Source organism: Ambystoma mexicanum, chromosome 2p (assembly GCF_040938575.1).
Source record: "Ambystoma mexicanum isolate Mex_15411 chromosome 2p, UKY_AmexF1_1, whole genome shotgun sequence".
Classification (NCBI taxonomy): domain Eukaryota; kingdom Metazoa; phylum Chordata; class Amphibia; order Caudata; family Ambystomatidae; genus Ambystoma; species Ambystoma mexicanum.
Window position 1 is genome coordinate 277,220,051 of NC_090923.1, and position 17,751 is coordinate 277,237,801.

Below are 17,751 nucleotides of genomic sequence, written 5' to 3' on the forward strand. Positions count from 1 at the left end.
ATATTGTGTGTGAAAATGTGTAATAAAATTGAATATTTTTGCACACTTAAAAAGTGTGCCCTGTTTAGTGGTCCAAAATGATGGTTGGGATAGGACTTTGTGACACACACTTTATCACCTTTCTTTGGTGTATTTATTATAGCAGAGTATAGTTACCATTTAAAATGAGTGGGCAATATTTAACAGTGCTGAAATGGATTTGGAGGCACAAGGGAAAGGACTGTAGATGTTGATCAACAGGAAAGAATAGACTGGAGTGGTTCAAGAATATGTATCATACAGGGTATGAAGAAGGCGTCCTTGAAGAGTAGGGTCTGGAGTTATTTACCGAATTGCATGAGGGTGGAGCGAGTTCTTCTGTTGAACAAGTATGCGACTGCACACTCTAGGGGCCTAGGCTGAGAATTCCTGTGAACTCCGTCTTTATTTTTTTCACTTCACCTGCTCTATTATGTGCAAGAGAACTTCTGGTGATGCGCTGACCACTAAAGATAGCGATCGTCAGGTAGGAAAAGCGGGGCATGGTCTACTTCTGTGTTACTCTAATTGTTTTGGTAGATCTTGATGATCTTCTCAATAAATTTGTCGGTAATATCAGTGAATTTCTCAATAGAGGGTAGCATGGGAAGCTGAGCGAACTGCTGTAATGTTTGGCTACCATGAAGGCAAACTGCTTCCATTGTCTGGTCTGCTAATGTTTTCTGGCAGAAGACAGCTCTTGCTGTGGTAGGCATTTGTATACAGGAAGTCTGGAGATCTTTAAGTAGGGTTGGGCCAGAAATGTTGCTTCTGAACAACTCTTTCAATATTTAGCTCTTGTATGTACCAGCGAGAAGATGGCGTTTGATGACTGGTTGAATATGTGGATAATGGGTATTGATGTTTAACGCTAAGGTGTTGTTGAGAGCTTTAAGTAAGGTGGTGCAGCCCTTCTTGTGTGGTCCTGACAGAGTAGTGGCGAGGTGGACAGTGTCTTCAGAATGGTAAGAAAGGGAAGTATTCAAAATGATTGGGGGTTTGACAGACTTTCATTGGGTGAAGTAGTTTAGGGTGACAGAATATTCTGAAGAGAACGGAGTGGTGATTTGACCAATCGTGATACATGGGTGTGTTGTAGAGGAGGGTTGGTAGGGGTGAGATGAATAGTTTAGCATGTTGCTTCTATTCCAAGCTGGGACATTTGTGTGCTGAATGAGGATTACTGTCCAGTAGATTGAGACTGTTAGATATTACTGGTGGACCTGAGGAGGTCACATGACCTCCACTTGCATAAGCTGAATAAGCAAAGAAAAAAGGCTATAAAGGAGTTCAAGAAGGGAAGTTACTTCTATATATATACACACCTTGAATCCTTATGTCATTGCCCCCTCTTTGCTGTACTAATTCCACACTACTACACCAACTTATTGCATCAGCACCTCCATCTCCCAATTTGATGAGCACATGTACAGAGTTCCTTTGAAAGCTCTAACCTCATTAAATACTTAAGATATTAGCCTGCCTGGAAGGTTGCTAGGATACCATTTCTCCAAGTAGTCACTTTATTTGTGTTTTTATTAATTAATTTGAGATCTTTAAGCAGTTTAATTTTGTAGATGCACAACAACACTCACAAATGAATTCAAAGTAAACTTGAGACGCACAATAAAATACCTAGCTACTGTAAAATGAAATCAGTGAAACATTTACTTTGCTTTAAGGATCTCTCCATGACCATGCCATGACTCTTCCTCATCAAGCTGCAATTCCCGTAGGACACGGCTTGGTTTGTAGGCTGCATTTATTAGCAAAGACAGGACCTGAAACAGGAGGAGAGGGGGTTGGAGCAATGCAAAAAAGGAGAAAACAATTGGGTTATCTGAACAACAGTTCTGTCTCTGTGAGCCAAGGCAGATTAGAATCTTATTTCCATTCAGATCGATTAATTTAACAGATGAAATCAGCATGGTCGTAAATGCTCAACCAAAGTGGGATTTTGAAGAATGATAAAAGCCGTGAAAAGATCAAGCAAACATCATTAAGCACACAAGTCAAAATAGGGAATCGTCGCCTTTCACCCTATTTCTTCTAATTGGAAAAACCTACATAAATTGACTTTTATATTATGGTGGAATTTCATCTGTTCCATTCACAGAATTGAGAAATGCCATGCTCATGCCTGTAATAATTCTTCTAACTTTTATGAATGGGAAGTATTTATAGTATACCTTAACAGTAGTACCCCCTGTCTGTCTTTCAATCTCAATGTATGATAGCTTGTATCTCAAACTACTGTATTAATTATTCAACTTGTTATATTGTTTGCAGTTATACATAGTTTAAATTATTGCTTATATATTTTTACAATTAGTTGACTCTTAATAAAAGATTATTAAACAGAAAAGGAAACGGTGGATCATGATCTCGCAGACAACATACAGGTATTTAAACAGTAGACCAAGGAGCCAAGAAGAACTCTTAGAAGTCACAGAAGTCTAACAGGTACACACAACTTCCTATGGAGAGTGAAGCACTACACTGTGAGCCCCTAACAGTTAAACTTTGTTCACCCAGCTGGGGGGGCGGTGCCAGTTGGGGATGCGGATGCTTCCTCGGCAAGCTCAGTGTCTGCTCCGTTACCCCCAAACCCTCCTCGACACTGAAGCTGGTGGGCAGAGCACCCGTAATAGAGCAGGAGGGCCCCTGCCATGGGGCTTCAGTGTGAGGTTCGCAACCCGCCTTCTGACAGGGCTGCTCTGCTACGGTTGCAACGAGACTCTGGGAATAAAGTCTGGAGGCCTGGGTGCCCGCTGGATGTGGCGGACAGTGATCGCATTGCAGGAGCAGGATGGGGCCTACATTGGAGGAGCTGCTGGGTGCATGGGGGATTCCCTCACCCTACCCCGCAGAGGTCAGTGCCCACACTGGTAAAGCGGCAGAAAAAGAGGGGCTGCAGAGAGATGTTGCATTGGAGAACAGAGAGTAGTCTCCTAAGGCCTGATCACCAACGGTGGGGGGAAACTGGCAAGTACACTGGCTGGCCCTCATTAGACCATTTGGTTAATAAAGGAAGAAAACTGCAGCAGGGGTGCTTTGAGCTGGGGTTCATAGCGAGGCGCTGTGAAGTGGAAGTCTGCCTGTGAGGGCGAGAGGCCTGCATGAGGGGCTGGCTGGGTAGAGGGCCTCTAAACGGAATGCCCAATTGCCGCTAGGATTGACCCCCGCTCATGGTACACATCGATCTGCACAACGTGAATGCAGAGGTAATGTACTGGGTGTTGGTCCTGGTCTAACCGACGCCTGCGCCAGTAGGCAATGTGGCATTCTGGACTAAGGCACTAAATCTGGGCAGGCTGCTCAATGACCCTGGCCTGCTGACAGCTACTTGGAGGCTCATCTTGGGAGGCACAAGCAATCTCTGGGCAGGATAAAATGAGCCCAGTGGAAGCGGAGAGTGGCTAAATGAGGTTTGGACTGATACAACCAGGGTGGTGAGGCAGTTACAGATAGGGTCGAGTTTCACCAAGGCAATTGGATGGTGTACACCATCGGCCGGAGCAGTCTAAAGAGATGAGGGACATGGCCAGGCAACCATGCAAACGGAAGAGTCCACTCTCTCAGGATATTAAAGGAATGATAGAGGGGACGGAAGCCATGAAGTGGACACAACAGACAGGGGCACAGATTCATACATCGGCGACACGGAATGCACCACCCAAAGCCGAGGACCCATCTACGAGAAGGTCAGATCTCCAAGACATGACATCACTGGAACAACAAATGGAATGGGTCTCAAGCAAGCAGGAAGATTCTGAAAAAAGATCTAGGAGGGATAATATCAAGCTCGGACGGATACCTCTGACTGTCTTGGGTGCAGAGATGTTGGCTTTGTTTTGTCACTTGCTAAATGCCTCATCGAATGACAATATCATACTGGACTGAACCCATAGAGTCCATACTTCCTACCAACTAAAGAAAAACCTGGTCCCAGATGTGCTTACAAGTGTACACCTTTTTCAAACTAAAGAACAGATCATGAAGGCAGCGCGCAGGCAAGAACCTGTCAAATTTCGAGACTCTCCCGTCATGCTCCGGATGTGGCCCAGGGGACTTTGATGAAACGGAAACTACTATGAGTGGGAACAGGCTGGCTGCAAGATAGGAAGACCCGCTACAGGTGGACTTTCCCGTATGGACTCAGATTTGAGTAGCAAGCAAATCTTATATATCCAGGGAGGAGGAAAAGGCGGATCTAAAGGGGAAGGACAAAACCCTGCCATCGACAGACGTCTCGTCAAATAGAGTGTCGGAGAACCGTCAGCCTCATTATGGCTAAACTGGAAGGATGGCGACAGGGGCCCTAAAAGGCAGACTCCACCTCTCCCTCTCTATCTTCCCCTCTGGCCCGACGCACTCTGCAGGACACACACTTGATCTCCCACTTCTGGCCTCTGGCCTCCCACTCTCTATGGCCTCCCACTCTCTATCACTCTGACCACTCCTCTCTCCTGGAGTGATCACTGCCTTCTCTTTTCTCATATCTCACTCTCCCCCCCCCTTTTGCTCCCCGCCCAGCCAAGCCCACCTTCTCTGACATCTGACCTATGAAGCGTGTGTCAGTTGAGGCTTTCGCTGCCACCTTCTCGCCCCCCTCCTCCTCTTGCTGACTCACACCCTGACACAAGCACGTCCCTTCTCTATTCTCCTATTTCTGATACTCTTGATGCTCTTGCCCCCGTCATGAGGATCTGCTTGAAGTCCAAAGCCAAGTGCAATTCCTGGTATGACTCCGACCTAACTACACTTGAATGTAAGTGTAGGCTGGCTGAAAGGAAATGGAGGACTTCTTGTTCATCAACTGACAAACTGGCCTGCCGTCTGCTCCAAAAGCAATACTGACTTGACTCTCTGTCTGCACCAAGAAGAGAGTCCACATTCAAGCCTGTGTCTCTGCGGCATCTAACAACTTGACGGAACTATTTTAAATCTGCAAGGAGCTTGCCAACCCTGCTGCAGTCTCTACCCCTCTTGCCTCCCAGGCTCTCTGCGATGTCCTTGCCTCTCACTTGATCTCAAAAACCCAGGACATCCTGTCTACCCTCTCCTCCCCTCCCTCTCCTCCCCTTCCAATACCCTCTCAGTCTGTGCTTGCTGACCCCCCTTTAACCACCCCCCCCACCTTCCTTGCCTTCCTTTCCTCCCCTGATGAGGTCGCTAGACAAGTCCGATCTATGAAAGCCTCGTCAAAACAGGTTCATCCCTGTTCCTCTAAAACCATCAAGGACCACATTGACACCCTCGCTCCGGCCCTTGCCAGTTTTTGCAGCCACTCCTTTGCCTCAGAATCCTTCCCCTTCCCTCTGAAGCACTCCCTTGTGCATCCTCTTCTCAAGAAACCCATAGCTGATTCCCTCCTGTCTGGCTAACTATCACCCAATTTCCATTACTCCCTTTCTGGGCAAACTCCTGGAAAAGCTGGCCATCTCTCAGCTAAAGCTTCATTCTGATACTGTTGGCTGTCTCCATGACCACCAGTCTGGCTTAAGAGCAGCAAGAAGCACGGAAACTGCTCTCCTGAACATCCGTGAAGACCTGCTCTCCAACCATGACTCTAGCATCCCCTCTGTTCTCACTCATCCTACTTGATCTCTCTTCTGCCTTCGACACAGTAAACCATACCATCCTGCTCAACCGTCTCCGTGATAACCTGGGTATCACTAATCAGGCTCTGGCCTGGCAGACCTCTTTCCTCTCTGATCAACCCTCCCAGGTCCAACTTGGTTCCTTCGTATCATCCATCTTCCTCTCTACCTGTGGTGTTCCCCAGGGGTCCAACCTCTCACCCTGGCTTTTCAACCAATACCTGGCAACTCTTGTCCACTGCATTTCCATTTTCTGCTCAAATTTCCAGTACTACGCACAACTAATTTGTAGGCTGCCCACGGCCACCTCCTCTCCCTCTCTCATCTCTGATTGCCTTACTGCCATTCAAGATTGGTGTGCTGCCAACGATCTTTGTCTGAATGCCAGCAAGACTGAGATCCTCCTCATCGGCACCCCTTCACCATCCTTTCCCCTCACACTCTGGTTGGCCTCCCTTGGCCCTCCTCCTTCCCCCTACCTGTGAGGCTAAGAACCTCGGGGTCATCTTTGACTCCACACTTTCCTTCTCTACCCATATCTCTGAGGTCTCTAAAAAGTCAAACTTTCTACTGCATCTCCTCAGAGGTACTCTGCCTTTCCTCTCATTCCCCCAGAAGATCACTGTCTCCCATGCTCTGGTTCTCTCTAGGTTGGACTATTGTAACAGCCTCTTTCTAAATCTACCTGCCTCTACTCGCCGCCCACTTCAACTAATCCAGAATAGGACTGCAAGACTTGTCCTTGGCCTGAAGCCCTGGGATCGTATCTCTCCAGCTATGAAATCTCTCCATTGGCTCCCAGTGGATGCAAGGATTAAATGCAAAGGTTGTATACGAATTGTTCGAATGTCAATTGTTCGAATAACAATTGACCTTCTGCACAATTGACCGAATTTAAACGGTCAATGAGGACATATATGCGGGGGGGAAACCCCTGCATCCCCCCCTCCAATTCAACCCCCACCCCAACCCCCCTCCCAATCCCCTTATATTATTATTACACCAACCCAACCCATAATATATATTAAAATGACCATACGGTCAATTGTGCAGAAGGTCAATTAGGACCCCTATTATTCGAACAATTGTGTCATTCGAACAATTGTAAACAAACAATTCGGGTAATACCAATGCAAACCCTCTGCTTTGTCCACAAGGCTTTCTGGGGCCTGGGTCCAAAATACCTTCAGCTATCTCTCCGCAAATACCTCCCTTCTCGGGATTTTCGCTTCTCTAACTCCCTCAGGGTCAGTCGCTTTTCAAACAAACGAGCTGGGGGTAGATCTCGGTCCTCGGCTGGTGCCTCCCTCGGGAACAGCCTTGCCACTCTAAACTTGAGGAGAACAATCTCTGGTTCCAGAAGCACCTCAAGACCTTCCTCTTTGCTTCGGCTTTTGCTTCCCCTCTCCCCTGCTGATCTGCTCTCTCTTGGCACTATGCACCAGGCCACGCTCTTTCACCTGGGCCCAGGTACCTGCTCACCCTGCCACCCTCCTGCCCACCCCCTGCACCGGGGACTGTATCTGTACCCATACAGTCCTGCAGCCCCCAGTTTGCTCTTTTTCAGCACTTATCAGACTTAGCCAGTCTGCTGCCGTAAACACAGCACTTTCCACAGGCTGGCTGCACTACCACGGTTTACTGTCTCTATTAACTATTTATTTTTATTTATTTATTATTATTTATCTGTTCTCCTCTGCTCTGCACTGCACTTTCCACTCTACCCTTCCATGCACATTTCGCCTCTCCCTTTCCCATGCACTTGTGCGTTCTCCATGTCACTGGTAAGATTGTTGTTTCTCCCCTGTTCCCCTCCCTTGCCTTGTCGCGCTCCGAAACACTTGTGTACGAGCGCGATACAAATTAAATATATCATATCTTACACTAGAGAGTTGCATCCCCTTCTTCCTCAGGAAGCGAATTGCTGACACGTCAAGATTGTGTACTGTCGCAAACAGCTCTGTTGTTTGGTGGCCCCATCTGCTGAACACTTCCTGGAGGACTCTCCCATTCAGCTTCCACTCGTAATTGTCAGCGGCCAGGCGACTGAGCCTGTTTGCTTCCAAGTTGGACTCTGCCGGAAGGTGGACCGCCGAGAGCCACGCTTCCTGGCTGATGGCACATTCCCAGATCTCCAGGGTCAACGCGCACAGTTGCAGGGATCTGGTGCCCCAGTTTGTTGATATAGAACATGTAGGTTGTGTTGTCTGTCTGGATGCACACCAACCTGCCTTTGATGGTCGGTAGAAAGGACCCGAGTGCCATCTGTATAGCCATAAGTTCAAGCCAGTTGATGTGATTCTGCGGGTCGATCAGGGTCCAGAGACCATGCACTGAGTGCATTCCCAGGGTGGCTCCCCCCCCCATGGAGTGGGGAATCTGTGGTAATGGTGGACTCTATGGGGGGTGGACGGAATCATCATCCCACCAGAATGTTCTCTTCCTGTTGCTACCATCTGAGGTTGTGGTCCAGATGTTGTGGGATGGAGACTGGTGCCCCCTGATGGATTGACTTCTGACTCCAAGAATCTGCGAAATGCAACTGGCGCCTCCTCATGCGGAGCCTGGTGTACGGGACCGCCAGGAGACATGCTGCTAGTAGGCCCAGAAGATGTTGATACCACCAGGCTTTGGTGATTGATCTGCTGAGGAAATGGGGGACTGCCGATCGAATTGTCACTTTGTCCCCCGTGGGGAAAACTTTCTGTTGCTGTGTGTCCCACACCAGGCCCAGAAACACTAGCATCCGTGTAGGGGTGAGCTGAGACTTTTGCTAGTTCATTGGAAATTCCAGGTCGAATAGGGCAGAGATGAGCCTGTCCGATTCTTGAACCTGCTCCGGAGAAGTACCCCTGACTAGCCAGTCGTCGTAGGGTAGACATGTAGCCCCTTTGACCTGAGGAGAACCGCAATTGCATTCATGAGACTCAGGAAGACTCTCAGAGCTGAATTTAACCCAAACAGCAGAACCTTGTACTGGAAATGCCGGCTCATGACCCGGAACTTGAGGAAGGCCCAATGAGGCGGCACAATGGGAACGTGGAGCTATGTGTCCTTTAGGTCCATGGAACACATCCAATCTCCCCCATCTCAGAAATTTGCACTGGCGTCACCATCTTTAACTTCTGCAGGGGTAGGTAAAGATTCAGGTTAGACAGATCCAACACCACTCACGGGCCCTCCTTGTGTTTCTTCTGGATAGGGAAGATGCAAGAGTAAAAGCCCTGCCCATGCTGGGGGAGGGGGTACCTGCTCTCCTGCTTTGCTCTCTACAAGTGAGCGAATCTTCGCTAGGAGTGATGGTGTGCCGATCAGTTAATGGGGAGGGGAACTCTGAGGGGGAGAAGGAAGAGGTAGCTGGAAGCCTCAGGACACCAATTAGATGACCCATGCTTCCGCGAACTTCGCCCGCCAAGCCTGACTGTGCAGGGCCAACCTGCCCCCAACTGGGGTGCTGTGGACCTGAAACAAAACGTCATCGTTTCTTCTGGTCAGAGACTGATGAATAGGAGGGGGACTGGAAGAACCTCTTATTTGATGCTTTCTGGTGTTTTCTCTGGTGCTGACTGGGAGAAATTTGCGGCTGTCAGGCTTTGCGGTCCTGGAACCCGCCCAATGAACGCCCCTTGTCTGATCGGGACTGTGTCTGTGAGAAAGGTTTTGCTCCCGGTTAGGCCAGAGACTTTGCGGTCTGAGAGCTGCTCTTCTTCTTATAAGTTCCTAATCAGTGGAGGAGTGGAAGAGATCACCCCCCTCAAACAGAAGATCGAGGATTCCATCTTGCACAGCCGGGTAGAACCTGATAGATTTTAGCCAGGCCGTGCGCCTCATATCTGTTGCCAGATTGCTCTGTTAGCAATGTCGATGTGGCCTACCGAAGCCTCCATAATGTCCTGAGCCACAGCTAGGCCTGCTTTGAATGAGGCTTGCTTGTCCTTAGGGATGATGGGCAGAAAGTCTGCGATCTCCCTCCACAGGCATTGATTAGCCGCAGCGAGAATGGCATCTGCGTTAGCCTGACTGAGGTGCAGCCTGGCATTTGAGTAGACCTTCTTGCTGTAGGATTTGAGGGTCTTTTCTTCCTTGTTCAGGAGGGCTGCCGTGGCAGTACTAGATGAGGAAGCCTGGGGCTTGGGATTCATTGATGCTGCAGCGATAACTGATGACTGAGGCTGAAGGTGCGTAGAGCGCAGTAGCTGTCCCCCGCGGCTTGCCTAAAACTAGCATCCAGCTTTTTGTTGATGGGTTGGGTTGAGTGGGGTTTGAGCCAGCCCTTCTTGGCCAAAGCCTCCACATCCTTCTGTAGGGGGATGTTAGACCTTGCCTCCGCCCTGATGCTCAGGACCCCCGCCAGAACTCCTGGTTTGGAGATCTCCTTATGGGGTAGGGGGATGACCAGGTATTCCAACAGGTCCGCAATCCTGTCATGGAAGGCTTCTGCTAAGGATGGAGTGTCCTGCTCCTCATCCGTGTCCTGTTGGCCGCCTGCCTCCGAGGGGGTGGCGCCAGTCACCTTTCGAGGCTCGTCCGTGGTGGGGGTTTGCACCTGCACCGGGGCTGCTGGAGCCTCGGGAATGGGCTGCTACGGAGGTGGAGCCGGCGGAGGGTACATTGGCTGTGTTGTCGTGGGTTGCGCCAATGCACATGTCCTTAATAATGCACCTGAGAATTGAGCCCATTTGTGGGGACCGCATGAGGGACATGAATTTGTCAAAAAAGGCTGGCTGTGCGCAATCCTGCATAGGGGTGGGGGTGAATATGCCAGCTGCCTCCCAAGCCCTTGTCCGCACATGAGGTCGTTGTACCTGGAACCCGAGATGTTGGGGTACAACGTGGATCAGGTGATGGGCGTCAGTAGTACCCAGTCTGTCCCAGGTGTAAAACGTCTTTGTTGAACGCCGGGTTGATGGGCCTCCGTGCCTGTCTGCAAAGCTTCCTGCCTTTGCTGATAGGGAGTGGTGGCCATTTTGTCTCGAGTCACTGCCATTTTGTCCATGCCCTGAGCATGTGGACTTGTAGCCGGCATGTTCCCGGGCTCAGCCTGCATGCTCGACTGCACCAGCTCTGCCCCGCCCTCTACCTCAGGTGTACACCCGGTAGGCTGTGCGCCCTCAGCCTCCTGGCCAGTAGTGATAGCCGTGCGTAAAGGTGCCCCCTCGGGTAGAGCCCCGCTATCAGGCCCTCGGGCTGAGGCTCGGTGGTAGTAGAGCTCACAGGCCCCTCGGCTCTCTCGGCTGAGGGCCCTTGAACCGCCTCGGCCCTGAGGCCTGAAGCTGCACAACATCGCTGCTGCTTAATCCTGGGAAAGACTCAACCGACTGTGCTAGTTACCACCCCATGTCCTTGCTTAATAGGGATGCAAAAATGTATGCCAAAGTTTTGACAGGAAGATTGGCCGGCGTATTACCTAATTTGAGCCACGTAGACCATGCAGGTTTTATCCTTGGAAGACACACACACACACACAGGACAATGTAAGATGGGCGATTAACGTTATTGGTCTGGGCAGACGTTTTCAATAGCGGCCTTGGACGCCAGGCAGGCTTTTGGCAGTCTGGATTGGGGGTACCTTAGACGCATGTTGGCGGCATTTGGGTGTGGGACAGAGTTTATTCGAGTGGTGATGGCCAATTTTCAAATTCCCTCCATGCAGTTTGTGGTCAATGGTCAACTCACGGCAGTGATCCAGATTAGGTGGCGTACTAGTCAAGGCTGCCAGCTATCACCATTGATTTTTGCTGCGGGTAGTATAGCTCTGTGGCAACGGCCTTATCTTGGAAGCAAACGACGCAGAGCAACACAGGTTACAATCCCGGGTCCGTGCTTAGAAACCTCTTTCGTGGAAGCGAGTTATAAAAAAACAATTATAATTGTGGCTATGAAACCTTTGCCAGCACTAATTAGATATGACCCAGGAAAATTGGGGGAAGACAGCAAGGAGGGCACGCACATGATGGCGATACATGCAGAGTATGGGGGGGGGGGAGTTAGGGGGCCGGGACATCCCTCTACTATGGAAGCAGCTGCTGGACGACCCGACTAGATGGGATATTTATTTATTTGAATTTATAAAGCGCACTACAGCCTACAGGCATCGAGGTGCTATGAAGGACATGTATGGAGGCTTGATTCAGGATTACATGAATGCGGCCCAAAACGTTACTTAACGCATAGTGATCAGTTACATTTACAGGAAAACAAACAGCGTGTACAGCAGCTTACAAATGAACATGAGTAAACATTTCATACAAAGAGCCTAGTTTTAATAGCTTTCCTGAAAGCTGAGTGAGAGTCAATCTGTTGGAGTTCCGGGGGGAGGGAGTTCCAGAGGTTAGCAGCCATATTCGGGAAGCTAGTGCCACCCGCCCGCACTCTGTGTGTGATGGGTGCCATTATTCTGTTGGCATATGCCCCTCTCAACGGTCTGGAGGTGGTGTGAGGGACAATTCTGTGGGCTAGGTAGGGGGGGCAGCACATGAAGGCATTTGTGCGTCAGGGTGAGTGTTTTGAAAACAATCCTTTCCTTGACGGGTAGCCAGTCGACCTTCCTCCTGACTTCCAAAATGTGGTATTTTCTAGATATGCCTGTTGCGGCTCTCAGGGCATTATTTTGAGCGAGTTGGAGTTTGGCCAAATTCTTGCAGGAGGTCCCTACAAAGTGGGCATTGCAATAGTCAAGCCTAGAGCCAATTATTGCCCTTGCAATGGTGAGGCAGTTCTCTTGGGATAGGAAGGGTCTGGCTACGTTAAGAAGTTTGGAGTGGTACACTGAGGTAGATGCTACAGCATTAACCTGTCTATTCATGGTTAGGTCAGGTTCGATGTACACTCCGAGAGTCTTGATTACTTGGGAAACAACAAAAGGGATGTTGTCAACTGTAAAGGAGCAATATTGCTTGTCCAGTTTACCCACGGTAGATGGGGATCAAATGAACAGAAGCTGTGTCTTCTTGCCGTTGATATGCAGGAACCTTCTTGGTTCACCCAGAAAGCAGCAATTAAAATGATGCTGGTGCCCCATCTCTTGTATGTAGTAAGTTCAAGCTTTGAGATAAAAACCAAGTACTTTTAGGACTTGGGCCATACAGTCAATTGGGTTATAATAAATACTTTTCCCACAGCTTTAACTTTGCAGGATTTATACCGGGAAGGGGACCTGCTACGGTTTCAAGACTGCAAAGAGAAATTACATATTGGGGAGTGAGAACTGTCTAGGTATATACATATACAGCACTGGATTTACAGAAGGCAGTGCGAGAAGCGGGCACACAGGCACCACTGGGCCTAGAACTCGAGAGGGCTTGACATCGATGGCGTATCTCGAGTGTCTATCGATTATTGGATAAGGCTCAGTTAGAAGATAGGGTGCCAAACATTGATAGATGGACTTGTGGATCGTCATCTAAGAGGAAGCATGGGGTCAGATACAGGAATGGGCTTGCAAGGCATCGAGATGTACGGCCTTTAAGGAAATCTGCCTTTAAAATCTGTTATAGGTGGTACATGACCCCACAACGTATACACAAAATGAATGCTCTGTTTTCTATACTGTGTTGGAGACAATGCAGGGGGATAGGAGACCTTGGTCACATGTGGCGGTATTGTCCAAAGACGCAGTTGTTTTAGAAATTTCTGGGGTACATTTGAGGAAATACTGGGGGCTCGGCTCCTGGCTGACCCAAAGGTTATTCTGCTGGGTGTAACCACGGAAGAAACATATGCGACGAGTAGGGCCAAAGTAGCACACACCTGTTGAATGCAGCCAGAATTACCTTGTCCCAGGGATGGAACACAAAGGAAGGGCCTGTGGCAGCTTTGTGGTGGGTTAAGATTTTGGGGGTCCTGGCAGTGAAAAAGGTATGTGCGCAAGCTCACGGTACATATTGTAGTTTTCTTAAGATATGGTCTCAATTTCACGTGCATCTAAAAGAAAAGGAACAGTTCCATAAACCTGGTGTGCTTAAGAGTTCCTCCATATTATAAAGTCCGGGAGAGCAGTCTGAGGAATATCGGGGAGCAAGAAAGTTTAATGTCTCATGGACTTCTATTATGCCACAATAGTTCTGTTTGGGTTATTATAGTTGGGAGAGCGGGGGAGATTTAAGTTGATTTTTAAAATCTTCATTGTCACTGGCAAAGCATTAGAATGAATGCTTTGCAATAATTCCTTTACTGATGTCTTCTTATATGTTTATGCTGATTTCAGTGAAATAGGTTTATGCTGATTTTGGTGAAGTGAAATAAATGCATCACATGGCTCTGGTGATGTCATGTTATGTTGCATTCACCGTGCACCACTACCATCCAGCAGCCGTCTCCACTTGCTCACGTGGCTCTGCAAGAAAGAGGACAGGGTTGGTTAGTGAGTGTAGATGGATAAGATGGGCCCAGAACCAGGAGAATCTGGTGTCTGTGTGTACTGGTTTGCAGATGGGTTGATTGCGTGCACTGGCTTGTTGTATCCGTAAGGGTGAGGTCCAATGCCTGGGTTGTTTGTTGTATGTGAATGTCTTATGTTGGGTGTGTGTTTTATTTGTAAATTGGCTGGTATTTAAGGTTATGGGTGTGCGCACTGGCTTGTGTCCGCAGGGATACGGTCCAGTGCCTAGGATTGTTGTTCTATGCAAGCGTTAGTTATGTTGGGTGTGTGTTTGTGTGTAGTTTGGCTAGCCCATGGGCCTGTATAGTACAAGGGAGGTATTTAAGAGTGGAGCGGGGTGGTTATTACATTGGGTACTCACAAAGTTCTTCTAGGTGGCTAATTTAAATGTGACCATGGCTAAACTTCACAGATCTATCCTAATAAGACACATTGATAATCTTCCCAATATGTCTATTGTAACAAATTTCCTGCTCCCAAAATACATTTGGGCGGCGAAACACATTTCCTTTTGTGCAAAATACATCTAAGTCCTGTATGACGTCTGCCCCAGAGTATACATGTAGGTGCAACACATTTCCTTCCACAATTCAGTACAATGGCTAACTATGAAGCGTATCACAATGGCCGACTATGGAGGGTTAACTATGTTAGCACTGTTTATGTAATAGTAGTAGTAGTGTAAGAGTGGTTGGGTTTCGGGAGCACAGTAAAGGTTGTACTTGTTGAGATGATGATTGAAGAAATAAAGCTTAAAAAACAAAAAATAAACTTTGTTCATCCATTTTAAGATGGACGTCTAAAATCAACCGGGGGGGATTTAAAGAGGCCATCCTAATTATAGTGATCAGGGAATCTAAGAGTTTAGCCAAAACCCAATCAAGGTATTGAGAGTGGTCTATGGCCCCAATGAGTTCACACAGACAAACATACAATAATTCAGCTTAGACGGTATGTATAGAAATAGTTATTATTAGGCCTTTAGGAACACACTAAGAAACACTATCAGGTAGAATTATCACATACAACCATAAATAACAAATATATACACTCACCAGTAGGCTTGCTAACTATGCATAAGTCAATAATGTAACCATGTAAGTATGCAGGTGCAGTTAAAATGAATAGAACCAATACAATCACAATTCCCTTTCACTTAAGTAGTCTAGGCTAATAAGTACGGGCCTAGTGCCCAAAGTCACAGTTCCAAGACATGTTCCTCCATGTAAGGTATTCTCTGAAAGCATTCAATGAGCTTGTGGTGGTGATTTCAAACAGCTCAAAACTATTAAAAAGTCAAATGAAGAAAAAGTTACTCACTGTATGGATTACTGTACTCAAGTCAAGAGTCCCCCCTTTCCTCCATACTATATAGGCAACTCTGTATGGGGACAGGACCAGAGCCCTTCGCACTGAAAAAAACGGCACCTCCTCTTGAAGTGTTAATTTGGGCACGTGGAGGCACAGCAAGGGCGTGATTGCGCATGCTGACCCCAACCCACAGCGCCACACCTCAGTCCCTCTTTATAAGCACGTCTAAAACGACAGCCTTAACTACCACTATGTGGAGGTGCATGGTGGGTGGAGCGTATGGAGGAAAGGGGACTATGAACTAGGAGTACAGTAGTTGTTACGCTGAGTAACTTTCTTACTTCTACGTCCTGTCCCGTTTTCCTCCATGCTGTATGACCAATTCCAACCAAGCCGAAACTACCCAACATTGGATGTGGCCTTTGAATAGGTGGGGACAACCTCGTTTGACCCCTCTAAATGTTTCTTAACTATTAGGATTGGCTGATGAAAAGGTAATTTGCTCTGAATTTCTGTATGCTGCAATAGCTGCTACATAGGAGCTAAATAAGCGGAAAAAGACAGTACATCTTCCAAACAACTGTTTAGTGGGTCTAACATTTTGTTGTGGAGACCAGTGACAAAATATTGTCAACTTGCTCTTGTACTGAGCCCTTGTGGAATCCTTCTTGTCTTTTTGGATTATGTTGAGGTTGTCCTCAGATAAGTTGAGGTGACTTAATGTTAGTTTTCCAGGAGCCATGCAACTTGTGCCATTGCATGTGGAATTGGGTGAAGAACTGCTCCTCCTTGCTGAGTGAGCATGTCCATGATATGATATGATATGGCATTTGTAACGCGCCTATACACAAGTGTTTCAAGGCGCGACGAGGCAGGGAGGAGGGAACAGGGGGAAGACAGACAACGATCCTACTAGGCCAGGTGTCATTCATATCGCGCAAGTGCAGGGGTAGGGGGAAGGGAAAAAGTGCAAGGGGAAGGGGAGAGGGGGAAGTGCTGAACAGGGTAAGTAGAATAAAAAATAAATAATAAATAGGGCCAGCTGGTGGCAAGTGCAAGGTAAGTGCAGACAAGTGCTGGGAGGGGGGGGCTGTAAGGGATGCAGAGACAGTCCCGCAGTGCTGGGGTTGCCAGGGAGGCAGTGCAAGTGGAGAGTGGCTGGGCCAAGGACCGAGGTCGGTGAGAGTGGCCCAGGTGCAGGTTCAGTGCAGTTTCAGTGAAGAATTAGCAGGGGAGAGGGAGAGAGAAAGCAGAAGCAAAGAGGAAGGTTTTGAGGTGCTTCCGGAACCGAAGATGGTTCTCCTCAAGTTTCAGGGAGGCAGGAAGGCTGTTCCAGAGGGAGGCCCCTGCCCCAGAGAGAGATCTACCCCCAGCTCGTTGCTTCGAGAAGCGGCTGACCCTGAGGGAGTTGGAGACAGATGAGCGAAGGGCTCGGGAAGGAAGATATTTAGGAAGAGAGAGTTGAAGGTATATAGGCCCCAGGCCCCAGAAGGCCTTGTGGACAATGCAGAGGGTTTTGAACTTAATCCTCGCAGCCACAGGGAGCCAGTGTAGAGATTTCAGTCCTGGAGAGATACGGTCCCTGGGCTTGAGGCCAAGGACAAGTCTCGCAGTCCTGTTCTGGATGAGTTGCAGAGGGCGGAGAGTAGAGGCAGGCAGATTAAGATAGAGGCTGTTACAGTAGTCCAGCTTCGAGAGAACCAGGGCTCTGGAGACAGTGAGCCTCTGGGGGAAGGAGAGGAAGGGAAGAATACCTCTGAGGAGGTGCAGCTGGTAGTGAGACTTCTTAGAGACGTCAGTAATATGAGGAGAGAAGGAGAGTGTGGAGTCGAAGATGACCCCGAGGTTTTTTGCCTTGCAAGTAGGAGCAGGAAGCGGGCCTAGCGAGGCTGGCCAGAGCGCTGCAGGGAAGGAGGGAGTGGGTGTGCCGATGAGTAGAATCTCAGTCTTACTGGCATTAAGGCAGAGGTCATTGGCGGCACACCATTCCTGGATAGCAGACAGACAGTCGGAGATGAGGGAAGGAGAGGAGGAGGCCGAGGGTAGCCTGAAAATGAGCTGGGTATCATCTGCATAGCACTGAAAGTTGGGGCAGAGAGTGGCGATGCGGTGGGCAAGGAGTGCCAGATACTGGTTGAACAACCAGGGAGAGAGATTAGATCCCAGGGGGACACCACAGGTAGAGAAGAAGATGTCAGAGAGGAAGGACCCCAGTTGGACCTGGGAGGGTCGGTTGGAAAGGAAAGAGGTCAGCCACGCCAGAGCCTGACCAATGATACCCAGGTTATCATGGAGACGGTTGAGCAGGATGGCATGGTTGACAGTGTCAAAGGCAGAAGAGAGATCGAGCAGAATGAGAACACACGGAGTGTTGGAGTCGAGGTTTGAGAGCAGGTCCTCACGGATGTTCAGGAGAGCGGTTTCCGTGCTTCTGGCAGC

At 48.6% G+C, this 17,751-nt stretch overlaps 1 protein-coding gene across 3 annotated transcripts in view; it reads right to left on the bottom strand.

Moving 5' to 3' along the window:
• Positions 1-17,751, bottom strand: part of SFMBT1 (Scm like with four mbt domains 1) — a 1,637,826-nt gene that overhangs the window by 169,125 nt on the left and 1,450,950 nt on the right. For all 3 annotated transcript variants that reach the window (XM_069643544.1, XM_069643545.1, XM_069643546.1), the window contains exon 16: positions 1,690-1,799. In XM_069643544.1, coding sequence (XP_069499645.1) covers positions 1,690-1,799 — 110 coding nt within the window. The remainder of the gene's footprint in view (positions 1-1,689; positions 1,800-17,751) is intronic.